The sequence below is a fragment of the Notolabrus celidotus genome, chromosome 4 (assembly GCF_009762535.1).
Source record: "Notolabrus celidotus isolate fNotCel1 chromosome 4, fNotCel1.pri, whole genome shotgun sequence".
Taxonomy (NCBI): domain Eukaryota; kingdom Metazoa; phylum Chordata; class Actinopteri; order Labriformes; family Labridae; genus Notolabrus; species Notolabrus celidotus.
Genome location: NC_048275.1, coordinates 14,991,623 through 15,004,564, shown reverse-complemented (window position 1 = coordinate 15,004,564; position 12,942 = coordinate 14,991,623). Strand labels below are relative to the sequence as shown.

The 12,942-nt window shown below is 39.0% G+C and overlaps 1 protein-coding gene across 1 annotated transcript in view; it reads right to left on the bottom strand.

Annotated features, from left to right (window-relative positions):
- Positions 1-12,942, bottom strand: part of sorcs3b (sortilin related VPS10 domain containing receptor 3b) — a 37,599-nt gene that overhangs the window by 16,175 nt on the left and 8,482 nt on the right. Inside the window, exons 5-16 of the mRNA XM_034681119.1 lie at positions 12,690-12,754; positions 11,922-12,040; positions 10,066-10,155; positions 9,633-9,812; positions 5,400-5,546; positions 4,389-4,491; positions 3,920-3,996; positions 2,462-2,553; positions 1,537-1,644; positions 1,177-1,294; positions 861-994; positions 197-310 (exon numbers count right to left, since the gene is read on the bottom strand). Of these exons, the coding sequence (XP_034537010.1) occupies positions 197-310; positions 861-994; positions 1,177-1,294; positions 1,537-1,644; positions 2,462-2,553; positions 3,920-3,996; positions 4,389-4,491; positions 5,400-5,546; positions 9,633-9,812; positions 10,066-10,155; positions 11,922-12,040; positions 12,690-12,754 (1,347 nt within the window). The remainder of the gene's footprint in view (positions 1-196; positions 311-860; positions 995-1,176; positions 1,295-1,536; positions 1,645-2,461; positions 2,554-3,919; positions 3,997-4,388; positions 4,492-5,399; positions 5,547-9,632; positions 9,813-10,065; positions 10,156-11,921; positions 12,041-12,689; positions 12,755-12,942) is intronic.

Sequence of the window (12,942 nt, the reverse complement as noted above, 5' to 3'; positions counted from 1 at the left end):
TTTTATGTATTATGGAATTGGGACACAGTCAAGGTTACTTTTCCAGCTTCCCAGCCTTCAGTGTTTCTTTTTCTCTTCTGAACCATTGAGGAAGTGAACGCATTTTTATGTTTGTTTGTGTTCTACACAACATGACAAACAAGTTGGAATGAAATAACGTAGTTTTGTGATGGATTGAACATCGAGGGCCACTTACCCTGTGCTGTTAAGAAAGCTTTGGCTGGTGCTGCAGCTCTTAGCTGCCCCATTTGGATTAAACCAAAAAGCAGGGGAACACTTCCCATCCACCTGGCGCTCCCACCCGTAGTCACTGCCAAAAAACACACACCACTTCATAAAATGATAAACAGCACTACTCAAATAATCTGGCATGTACAAGCTTTTGTAGTGAGGCACAGTTTGAGCTTCATGGCATATTTTAAGACCATAACTAGAGACATGATTGTCAGACAAACAGGATCAAACAGAATTCCAGACAGATGGATAAAAGATATTCAAAATTCATTTAGTGATTCATTATTAATTGAATTCTAATAAGTCACTTGACATTATGCAAATTACAGTAGCTCGATGAAAAGTTTCTAACTCCCATCTACAATTTTAAAAACTATAATTAGATCTGATGAATAAAGTCATATTAGTTATCCAGTAAATATGCACTGTAAGAGGGATGTTGAGGCAGATGAAGTTCAGCAAACTGAAACTTCTGTATTTCATTACAAATGTCTACAAAAAGCTGCAATTAGGAACAATTGAATGAGACAGTGAAAGGAAATGAGCTGTTAGACAAATAGATAATGACAGAAATTAAAGACCACTACTGATAAAAGTTCAGAGACTTGTCAGTGGAAGTCATTTACCATTCAAAATCATAGGATGTGCAGGGGCAGGGCTCTGAGGAGTAAATTCTTGAATAGTCCTGGGCCAGCATGCAACGGTTCCCTGGCCTTCGCTTCATATAGATCTGCTTCTCGCCCATCACGCACAGCTCCCCCTATCAAAGAGAGAAAAAGATGATCTATTTTTATCCCCAGATGGAGGGGGACTCTGCAGAAAGAGAGACTGAAGGATATTTGTTCATGCATTCAGCATGCCTACAGTGTTTACAGTGACAACAAGCAAACGTGCATCTCTTGAAGTTGACAATAAATCGATAACGTTGAATATTCCTGTTACCTTGTTGTGCAGGTGCCATGTCTGGTAATCTCCATCCATGCATCTCCTGCTAAACAGACCCTTGTAGTCGATCTTGATCAGCTGCCACTCAGAGCGATGACTGAAGTGTCCAAAGAAACTGGAAGTAATTTACCAAAATGCTAATTTAGGGAAACAACATTTGCAGGCGATGTTGTGGCAACAAATTATCAGAACATCTTGTTCTGAAAATACTAGTTCTGGCATTCATGAGGACAAAGAAGATAACACCCACTTGACAAAAAGTTCTATTCATTGTAGGAAATTAGATGGATCTTTCATTCAATTCTGTAAGCCTGGTATTAGTTTTATTCCTGCTGGTCTGTACTCGTCTCTACTTACGTGATAATGTGATTGTCAGATTCTGGCTCCATTAAAACTCCATCCACATACAGAGGAGCCAGGGAGAAACTGTGCCGGTCCCATTTCTTTCCTTCGTCTAGACTGATCCTGAGTAAAAACAAACAAACAACAGCTGTCAGTGCAAGAACATCTGTCTGTCCGTCTGCCTATCTGTCCATGTTTATCTGCCAGTAGTGGCTAAATATATTGCTTTCTCTTTGCATACAACATCAAACATTACCAGAAGTCAGGCTGAGCAGTGAAAAACAATGCACAATGAAATATGATAAAAGATTTCAGGTCATTTAGCTTTTGCCAGAGTTGAAAAATGAAGCGCCTTGGACTCTCTTCAAAGTGAAAAATTATCTCGACAGCAGACTGAACAATAGAACAAATGTTCCCCAGTGCAGGTAAATTTTTGAAGGTGACAAAACAACAGAAAGAAAGATGTGACTCAGGCTGTAACATTACAAATAGATTGAGGGTGGGGGGACTCAAATCACCTTTCTCTGAGCTTAATCACTCCTGACAGGGCTGTAGTGAGCAGGGACATCAAAGTGGATGGTGTTACAAAGCTCCAACAATATGAGCAACTTATGAGGGCATTCTCAGGCTCATATTTCCACCCGACTCTACTTTTCATTTACATAAAAGCACTCAAACCATCATATCCATCCACGAGTACACAGACATTCTTCTATTGGAAATGATTCTGACAGCTCTGAAGCTGCAGTTCTGATACAGCAATCAGGCAAACTTTGCCCATCAGCATTTCAAAACATTAGGCGTAATCATAAGCTCCATCAAACCCAGGAAAATAAAATTATACCCCGGTAATTTCCCACTGCAGAACAACTTCAACACCTACAGTCCCTGCCTACAGTAATGATGTCATCAGCCAATGTTGAACAATAGATACACCTACCACAAGTGTCGGATTGGTGTGGCTGCATGCAACACAGCCAGCAAAGCTCCACCATTATCCAGAAACCAGACATTGTGCTCTTCATCAAAAATCTGCAATGGTCAAAGGTAAAAAAAAGTTTCTTTACTCAAACACAAAGAAAGAGGCCTGTTTCTGTAAGCCTATGGTAAAAGGTTGGAGTCCTTATTTCATTATTTCACTGAAGCAACAGTGAGGAAGCAAGGATTCTTAATGCACTCAAAGTATAGAAATAAGCAGCCCACTGGAGAACATTGCCTCTTGTGTTTTCTGTGCAAGGCTAAGTGACTCTTATGTTGTATTAGACAGGCAAATGGCTCAGCATTCAAACTTCAAATCAAACAAAATAATTACCCCCAAATACTCTGATGTTTCTTGTTGGTAATGTTGGCTGGTTAATTTTTTTTTTTTTAAGTAATTAATTGCGCATCTTAGCCTTTATCAGATAGGACATCTGAAGAAAGTGGGTAGTAGAGAGAGTGGGTGATGACATGCAGTAAGGGGACGTAGCTGGGAGTAAAACCAGCAACCGCTGCAACAAAGAGTTTAGCCTTTGTATATGGGGCTTTAGAGGGAAATTACATATATTTTTAAGTGGGCTTGAATGAGGTTTTGGTCAATAGTGTATTAGCCACAGGGGATGCCAGCCAGTCAGCTTGGCCCCTTTGTTTAGAAACCGGCCAGAGAGCTGGAACGGAAGCGAGGCTAACACCCGCTGGAGATGGGGTTAACTCTATCACATAACTTAGCTGATTTTAACCAACTCCAACCAAAGTACTTTTCTCAGTGTAAGTGTACACTCTATTTGGAAATTTTCACCACTTCACTTTGTCATCAGAAAGCCCATTCATTTTTGCACAATTTTCAGACACGACACATACGTGTTCTACCACCTGTAGTGCACTAATCTATTTCTACAATTTGTAAACTGCCTTAAATTTGCAAGACATCAAGACAGATTCTAAATGTGCAACTCTACAAAATCATTTTTAAAATCTTTTTTTGCTGGTTCACTTGCCTGGGCACTGTCGAGGTGGCATCCTCACTCTGACATCTCTCCCTAAGTGCATGTCCACTGCATGTTTGTACATAAAAGTGTATGTATATACACCAAACTGCGCGTGTAGCATGACCAAAAAATAACACAACTGGAAAAATTGAATTTCCCCCCTGGGGATTAATAAAGTATTTTTCTTTCTTTCTTTCTTCTTTCTTTCTAAAATGTAAGAGAAGAAAGTGAGGATATTTGTGTTAAAGTAAAGGAGATAAAGTAAAATGTTGTCAGAAAACTATTAAAGTAATGATGGCTGAAAAGTCTCCTTAAGTACACTGATAAAATACTTGTACTCTGTACTTTGTTTGCTCCTCTCATGACAGCACACTTTTCATATGAATACATAATCTGTTTAAGGTAAACATGTTACCTTAAGTGGGTCTCACCTGTCTCCAGCTATTCCCTGCATCTGATGATATAAACATCCCAAGGTTGGTAGAGGACAGCTCTGTTCCGATATTCCCTGAGTACAAAAACATGAATAATTTCACTCAGTGTGTATTTACATAGCAAAGACTCCATAACAAACCTATATGCACAATCAACTGATAGAATTGTTATTTCTGAAATCTCTGTGTGTCCTCATTTTCCACCAGAGGGCACGTCATAACTTCCTGCAGCCCAATCATCCCACCCAAAACATGAGATTTAGGAGTTGCAGTTTCCGTTTTTGATTTCAATGACAGAAAAAGGACACTGTGTGATTAGCTTTTTTTTTTTTCTGGTTGCACTGGGACAAGGATTTATCTGAGAGCTCTGGCGATGAAAAATTAGCAAAGGTCCTCCGCTTGTGTCAGCTCTAATCTGATCAGCTTAATTTGTAAATCAAACGCCCGTCCTTTGGGGTAACTCTACCTGTAGCCACGATGATGCCCGGCACAGACTTTTTGCTGGTGATGGGTCCGGATGTGTAGGGATTCTCCGACATCTCCAGATGAAGATGTAGCGAGCAAAATGGCTGTCAACACAACAGAATTCAATGCAGAACAGGTTGAGACAATATGTATCAGGAGGATCTTTACAGGCGCAATTATAATTAGCTTTGCCTTCAAACTCTCCTCCCCATTGAGAGAAAAGCGCTAACACTTTCAGACACCATTTATGGAAAACAAAGATACTTTGTTCTTCTCATCTCCTCTCTCTCTGGAAAAAAAGGCTGAAATGGCTGAGAGGACACAAAGGGCATTTGAATTGTTTCATTCTAAAGCAAACAAGGCATGTAATTAAAATTCCCCAAGATGCACTGATAAAACTGGAGAAATTGATTCAAATCATTTCCACTCATCTCTCAGACTGAAGCAGTGAAAAACATCAATAAGGCTTTTCAAGCAGCAGCAGTTGAAGGGAGGGTCAGAAAGCAGACAAGAGCATTATGGTCATCCGTGTGACACAGAGAAAAACTGTAACCTGCTATTAACGGAACAAGCAGCATGATTTCAAACAATCTTTAAGGAACATGCTGACTGAATGAGGTGACTATCATACCTGCTGAATAACAACACAGCCTCATAATGTGATTCTGTGTAATCTAACATTCATTAGTCTTGTGTGACTACAGGTAGTAAATTGAAATCACAGAGGTTAATGGAAAGTCTGGACCCCTGAAACTAAAGGCAATGACACTCTGTGGCTCACACCCATAATAAGAACATCCCAGCCAAGCATCTCCTCTGCTGTTTAGGGGGTTTAAAGAGGCGAGCCGATGCTGATGCTGAAGCTGGCACTTCGCCCTGAGCAAATACGGCTCGGAAAGCAAGAGTATCCAAAGCACAGCTGATGAGGTTGAAACATTTGACGAATGATATGTGTCAAAAGCTTCATTCTGCATGAATAAAAGCATTTATTCACTCCTGCCCAAAGGCTCACCAGGATGCAGTGAAGGTTATTTCCCACAACATCAGCAGCGGGAGCTGGCAGAAGGGCCCATGTTTGTCCCTTGTTGTAGGTGATAAAAGTCTTGATGTGAATGTCCACCAGTTTGTTGGCAAGATACATGCCGTTTATCCCCTCGACCTATGGAGGAAAACAGCAGAAATGCAATTATGTCTCAGGGATGCTCCAGACATATCTATCAAATTCATAATGTTTAGTACAGCTAGAAGAAAAACTCAGTTAGTTGACCAAAGAATATAAATCCATGATAATCAATTTTTAATTTTAGAGAACAGCTTAAAGCGAGGGGTTTGGGGTTTGTGTTGATCTTAAACTTGATTTGGTCCTGAAAATAAAGTTTTTTAAAAATCTCATCCAAACAGTCAAATGTATGAATCTGTGTATGAATCAAAAGCTGTGAATTCTTGCTGTCGAAAATGTAAGCAAAGGCGGTTTAGCGAGCATGCTGTTGACATACACTGTCTAGTACATGAACGTGATCTCAATAATGTCTCCCATTGGTTTCTGCAGCCAAACAATGGTGGTCACCAGGGGCGATTCTAGGATAGGATGTTTAGGGGTGCTGAGCTGGGCAAGATACATTTCACTGTTTTGTACATTCTAATGCAATTTCATTCCCACATTTGTGAAATAAAAGTATTACACTTTTTGGGAAAGTCTGTGACTAAACCATCAAATCTGATAAAGGCTATTTAAATGCTGAGCCACAGCAAAAGAGAAATGGATTGGAATCATAAAAGAAATGTATGGTAACCCTAATTTCTGAAGAAAGACAACTCATTTTGATACAGCTGCTCCTCAACATATACACACAACGGTTTGTATGTTTCTGGAGTAAACCAGCCCCCTATAGTGAGTACCAAAAATACAAAAAAATGACATTGGAGTTATTTTTTGGACTTTCATTTGAAATGCAATGCACATCATGTAAAATGCGGTGGAGCTGCTGTATTTTTGTTGTTAAAATATTGCGTTTCAACCAAGTACTGTATGGTTTTGAAACTTTTGTAGCTTACTAAAAAGGACATAGCCTACAGTAAAAAAAAAAAAAAAAAAAGGAAAGAAATCTCTCAAATTTTAGGGGTGCTTGGATTCAGTTTAGAGGTGCTTCAGCATGCCTAAAAATGGGCTAGACGCCTATAGTGGTCACCATATTGGAGATGCTGTCCTCACCTAAATCAAAAGCTGGATTGGTAGGCTAAACAACATGGATATTTTTAATATTGATCCCGACCTGCAAACCAGGCAACGGTAGCTGAGCAGGTGAGAGGATCACTAAGGTACCGATCCCGGTGGGGATAATAGCAACACTGTTAGAAATTGTGACTTTTGCCTGATTTAGTCCTAAAGGTGTGCCAACTGTAAAGCTCAGAGGAAAAAAGAGAGCTCAGTGAGAAAAAAATACAACATTTCTTTTCCTACAGAAGACCTATTCATCTTGTCTAACTTAGCTGTGATTGGAAATGTTCACCTAATAAGAATTCTAACAAATAGGCAGACTAATGTTTGCCTATACTTTACTGTTAATTGAAATGTTCAATCAAATGTGAATTATTATAACAAATATTTTAATTACAAATAAACAGGATCCAAGTATTTCCAGTTCACAGAGTCTAACGTAACCTTCAATGGAATTATTCAGTTAAATAATTATTATATAAGCATGTTAATGTTTAACCTTGCCATTAATTGAAATATTGGGTTGGATGTTTGTTCCTGAGGTAAAGAATGTGAGGAAAAATGGTTACATTGCTTTTGATGCAACCAAAATGAAGAGTTCCTTGAAACTGCTCCTTAAAAATCATGATTCTAAGATTTTCTCATTTTAAAGGATCAAAGAATGCCAATAAGTTCATCCAGGTGTAACCACATGAATAAAATGTTAATGAACATTAAAAATGAGGTTCATACAAATGTAGAATGCTGATAGCATAAGGGATAATTACATTTTAAATACCGCCCCGATTCCAAACAGTTTTGACACCCTGTAAAATGTTGATAATAAAAATATTTTGATGGTTTGCAAATTATTTAAACCCTAGATCTAAAAATAGTGCAAAGACAACATCGCATGAAAATGTCATTGTTTCATGAAAAATGTGTGCTCATTTTAAATTGGAAGAGTTCATTTGCAAAAATAGATAACTGTTTTTATACATTTTCAAAAAACATATTTCTTTTTGTTATATTTTCCTAATAAAGTTACATTTTCAAGATATCTCTGATTAGAAAAGTCATTTTGACTTAGTCAAAGCCACCCAACCTCAGTTGATTGATCATACCAAAAGCTAATATTAGAAAAAAATATGTTTTTTGAAACATTTTTTCAATTTTTCAAAAGTGAGTTAATTGCTTTTGCATGAACTCTTCATTTCATGCTAGTAATACGATTCAAAAAATGTTGGGACAGGGACAACAGACCACTGAAAAAGATGTGTAATGCTAAAAAAAAAAAAAAAAAAACATCTGTAGGAGCATCTCCCAACTACTTGGGTTTATTTGCAAAAGGTTTGTAACATGACTGGTTATATAAAAAGGAAGTCTCTCAGAAGTAAAGTTAGTAAGAGGTTCATCACTTTGTGAGAGATTACGTGGGCAAATAGTTCAACCATTTCAGAATAATGTTCATCGGCGTAAGACTTTGGGAAATTTCGTCAACTAAAGTACATAATGGTATTAAAAGATCCCGAGATTCTGGAGAAATCTCTGTACAAAAGGGAAAAGTCTAAAAACGTATACTGACTGACTGGGATTTTTGGGCTCTAAGGCAGCACTGCATTAAAAACAGACATGTCTCTGTAGTGGAAATCACTGCATGGGCTAAAAATCCCCTCCAAAAACCACTGTCTCTGAACAGTCCACCACTGCATCCCAAAGTGCAGGTTCAAACTGTACCAAAAATATAATGTAAAATATATACAAACAGAGTTCAGAATTACTGACAACTTCCCTGGGCTCAAGGCCATTTAAGGAGGACTGAGCTGAAGTGGAAAACTTTACAATGGTCTGAAAAATCTAAATTTGACGTTCTTTTTGGAAATCATGGACACCACATCCAGCACTATACAGAGGAGAGGGACCGCTTGGCTTGTTATCAGTGCAGAGTTCAAAATCCAGTATTTGTGATGGTATGGGCATAAGTAGTTTATACACCTGGGAAGGCACTACTAATGCTGAACAATATATACAGGGTTTGGAGCAGCATATGCTACCATCCAGCTAATAGTTTTTTCAGTGAAGACCTTCCATTATACAGCTAGAGGATACCAAACCACATTTTGCACATAGTACAGTACAACAGTATGGCTCCGTATAGGGGTCTGAGTGCTAAATTAGGATGCCTCAAGTCCTGACTAGTCACCTATTGATACCATTTTGGGCATTTATTGATTTCAGTTCATTATTTTACCCTAAATACACTTGTGTAATGTACATTATAACCAATGAATGTATATTGTGAAATAAGATAAGAACTTAGCGACAAAGATTTTAGTTATAGGAAATTGTCCCATTAATGATATGTAAAGATTAAGTGTAAAGGGAATACATCTCCTGTATGTGTGCTTGTTGTGTGTCCATTGAAAAAATTATAAATAAAAAGTAAAAAAAAACAACAACATTTGGGGCATCATGGAACAAAAAATACAACAATGGAGACCCCAAACTACCAAGCCGTGGAAATCCTACACCAGGCAAGATCCAGATAAGATTTCATAACCAAAAAACTCCAGAAACTGCTCTCCTTCGTTCAAAATGTTTACAGAGTATTGTTAAAAGAAGAGGTGATGTCACACAATAGTAAACATGAACTGTCTTAATTTTTTTTAAAGGTTTTGCTGGCATCATATATGAAATCAAAATATATTCTTAAAAACAACAGTCTTTTAGTTTCAACATTTGATGTGCTGTCTTTGTTATATTTTCAATTAAATACAGGGTGTAGATTTGCAAACCATCAAATTCAATTTTTTCTAACATTTTCAAATTCTAAAAAGCATCCCAACTTTTTTTTAATTAGAGCCGTACTGTATATTTACCCTGGAATCATGTACAAATGTGAGTTTTACATGAATAAATAAAAGGTTTTAAATTAAATTATTAAGTACATGAGCCTGGGCTCTGAAAATGTGACAGACATGTCTGACAAGTGCTACTTCTTCTATGCGAAATGACAGCAGCAGACCATGAACAAGACTTCAGACACACCTTATAAAAGTCTACGAGGAGGTTGCCAGCAGGTCCTCTGCTGGTTCTCAGGTTCTCTAATGACAGGGTGAAGTAGACCCCCGGAGAGTCGGAGATGTACAGGCTGTAAGTGTTATTCTGATTCCACTCCTGGACTGCTGCAAACACTTGCTTCTCGTCTGTGCTGATGATGTGCATGTCCTGTAGTGGGGTGTGGATTAGCGAAAGAGAAGTGTAATAGAAGAACAGGTGAGAAAGATAGGCTCATGGGAGGTAAAAAAAAAAAAAAGGCCATTCGGTGTTGAGGTGCTTCTGAATAACGGGTGATATTTCGTCACACAATAACACCTTCTAAGGATTGATTTCTGCAACAAAAGGGGGAGAAAAGAGATGCAAACAAAAACAATCATCACATTTCTGTGTGAGAATTCATCTTTGACACTTTGGTGCTTACCTTTGGCAGACAATATTTAGGTAATTTCATCCTCTTGAATGATTCCCTCATGTAGGAGACAAAGTAGCTGGCTCGTCCTGACTTTGTTACCTGAGTAGTAAAGTCAAAGAAGCTCCATCACTCTTTAAATAGGCCACATGTACATATTTTAGTGTCACTTTAACCAGCACCTTGTTTTTCTCCATTTGGGTCAGTGACTCTTATTTGCACATTTCATTTTTGATTAAATTCATGGGAGTGAGTCTTTCCCGCATAGACAGAGTTATGCAGACTGTCCAGAAAATTTAAAAAAAAAAGTGGGGTGGGATGGGAGGGAGAGAATTTGACACCATCACCATCCCAAATGTGACTCTGCGGTGAAATGAGGACATGAAGCTCAAACCTCTCGAGAAGGAGGTATATTAATTCTCAATGCATGACTGAGTTGATAAAACGCTAGCGATTTTTACTCCGCTTTCCAGAGTGTTGAAAGAAGATTAAAATTACAATCACAACAGAAATTATTATCATTATCTCAATTAGTCCTAAACTAAGAGGCACTGAAAATTGTGTTGGCTTTATCTACAGTGTCTTGAAGATCTTAATGCACTGCCACTTCCCCATCCACTTACAGCCAGGCCAATGCGACTTGATTGCTTATTTTCTAATCAACTAGAAGGATGGTGTTTGTCCCCCAACACACTACATTAGGGCTCTAATGGAATAATCTATCGAAAATCAATGAGCTGCATTTTCCCAGGCCACATTTTTGAGGATGTTGCACTTGGCTGTTCCTTCTCTCCCAAGAGACTTTGGAGGTGTTGAAGACTGCTTATTTCGTTGTAGCCCAATCGATAACCTCATTACTCTTTGTCAAGTTAAATCCAACTGCCCCGAGCAATGAAAGTCACAAGAAAGTCATCTCTGCTGCCGCCGCAGCTGCACACGGACACTCCCCGGGTCCAGTTATTTTCACCAGCATCTTCCTCATGTCTGCCTCTGCCTTGACGGTCAATCTCATCTCAGCTAAATGCAATTTGGGCGTTTTATTGAATCACCATTTCTGAACCCCACTGTGATATTTTTTTCATACATTTTCTTTCTTACATCGCAGCCATTCCAATCAAGTCTGTGGATTAAGTGTGTTGAAAGTGAAACTAGGTCACCGCTAAAGTATTGCTGCTGCTGCAACATCATATCATATCAAAAGATTAAATCTGCGGATAAATAAATTAGAAATTAAAACAGAAAACATTCTGAGGTGTTTATTCTAAACGAAGGAGTGTGGATTTGTTTACTTCTAACTGTGAGCTCAAGAAAACGACTATAATTAGATATTCTATTTCGCTGAAACTTGGCTTGAGTCTAACAGGGATGACCGAATGCATCAAGGCTGACCGGCAGAAAGAAAATTACTTCACTGTGGATGGAAATCAATGACAGAGGAGGGCATTTGGAAATTAAATTTCTAATAATGACCCTGACTGCTGCTGTCTAATTGGAGTCAAAGTCAGAGGGAACGGTAATAAGGACACCAACCTGTCTATTCACAGCTCCTTTGCTGTGTGTTCTCAGCTAACAAACACATTTTTCCAGTAGTGAGTGTTGTCTGTGCGGAAACTCACACACTCCGCGTGCCTTGACATGAACCAGACAAAACATAATCAAAACACACATCGGGCCGGTGGGGAACAGGTGTGTTAGGGAAAGCCATTATGTGGGTTTTGATGGAAAAGCATGGACTGGATGCACAGGAGAGAAAAATAAAATAAAAACAAAACCCTGAGAAAATCACAGACACACAAGCCTCTGAGAAATAAAAGGTGAAGACATCTGGTTTAGTTTCATCAAGAGAAGTACTCTATTACTATGCAAACCTGTGTGAAAACATATTCATCCTGCACAACCAGCGAGTTAGTGTCCACGTGTCCCGGAAAGAGGTACTGTCTGTTGGCTTCTGTGCAGCGCTGGGCTCTGCACTTCACGTACTGGGCGCCTGGAAAGAGGTGAAAGGAAATCGATCAAAAGTAAATTACAACCATTTACCTCCAAAGAGTACTTTGTATGCGCTGGAGCTGCTATACAGTATACATATGCTAAATAGTTCACAGTTCTGAGAAAACTTTAAGCTTGAGCAATTGTAGGAATAATGAAGAGGATATTCAACCAAAGTTACAAGCACACAAAGTCGACCTTTTGCATCTCATATCAGCTGACATCAGACCAGTCAAGTCTTGTGGTGGTCTTGAACTCTTTTGGTGTGTCCCATTTTTTTTGTGTTAGAATTGTGAGGCATAAAAAGTTTGAATACTAATTCAGACACTTTCTTTCTCTCCACAGGAGGCATATGAGCATATTTTCTGATGCAGGAAACCCTATAATTGGTTTGATAGAATGCTGTTTAGAAGGAGAGAGTTGAGGTTTGTCTATGAGACACAGGGGATAGATTAAAGAGAAGAAACATCCATCAACCCGCTAAAACTCTCCATTTTTGTCAGAAGACACCTATTCTGCTTTACTAGACTTCAGGGACCAATCTGAGCAGCAGAACGGGTCTCATCTTCCCTGTGACCTCGCTCTAAATGAGAGGCGAGGGGGTCCTGTGGGTCTTGCTACTGCAGTGGACAGGAGGGGAGCACACTCACGGCCTTTTGCGATGCGCGTCTCGATGTGGACCACATCAGATTCTCTGTCCAGCCCCATTACCGCCCTTGGAGGAGAGGAGGGAGGGAGGAGAAGATGGAGAGGAGTAGAAAGAGGTGAAGGAAGATGGGGGAAAAAAAAAAAAAAGAAAATGAGATAAGAAAGAAGAGGGAGGCTGGGGTGAGAATCACAGCTGTAGGTGGACATTGTGTGAGAGCCGTTGAAAGATGTTTTTATCTGCTGTAAATCAGTCAG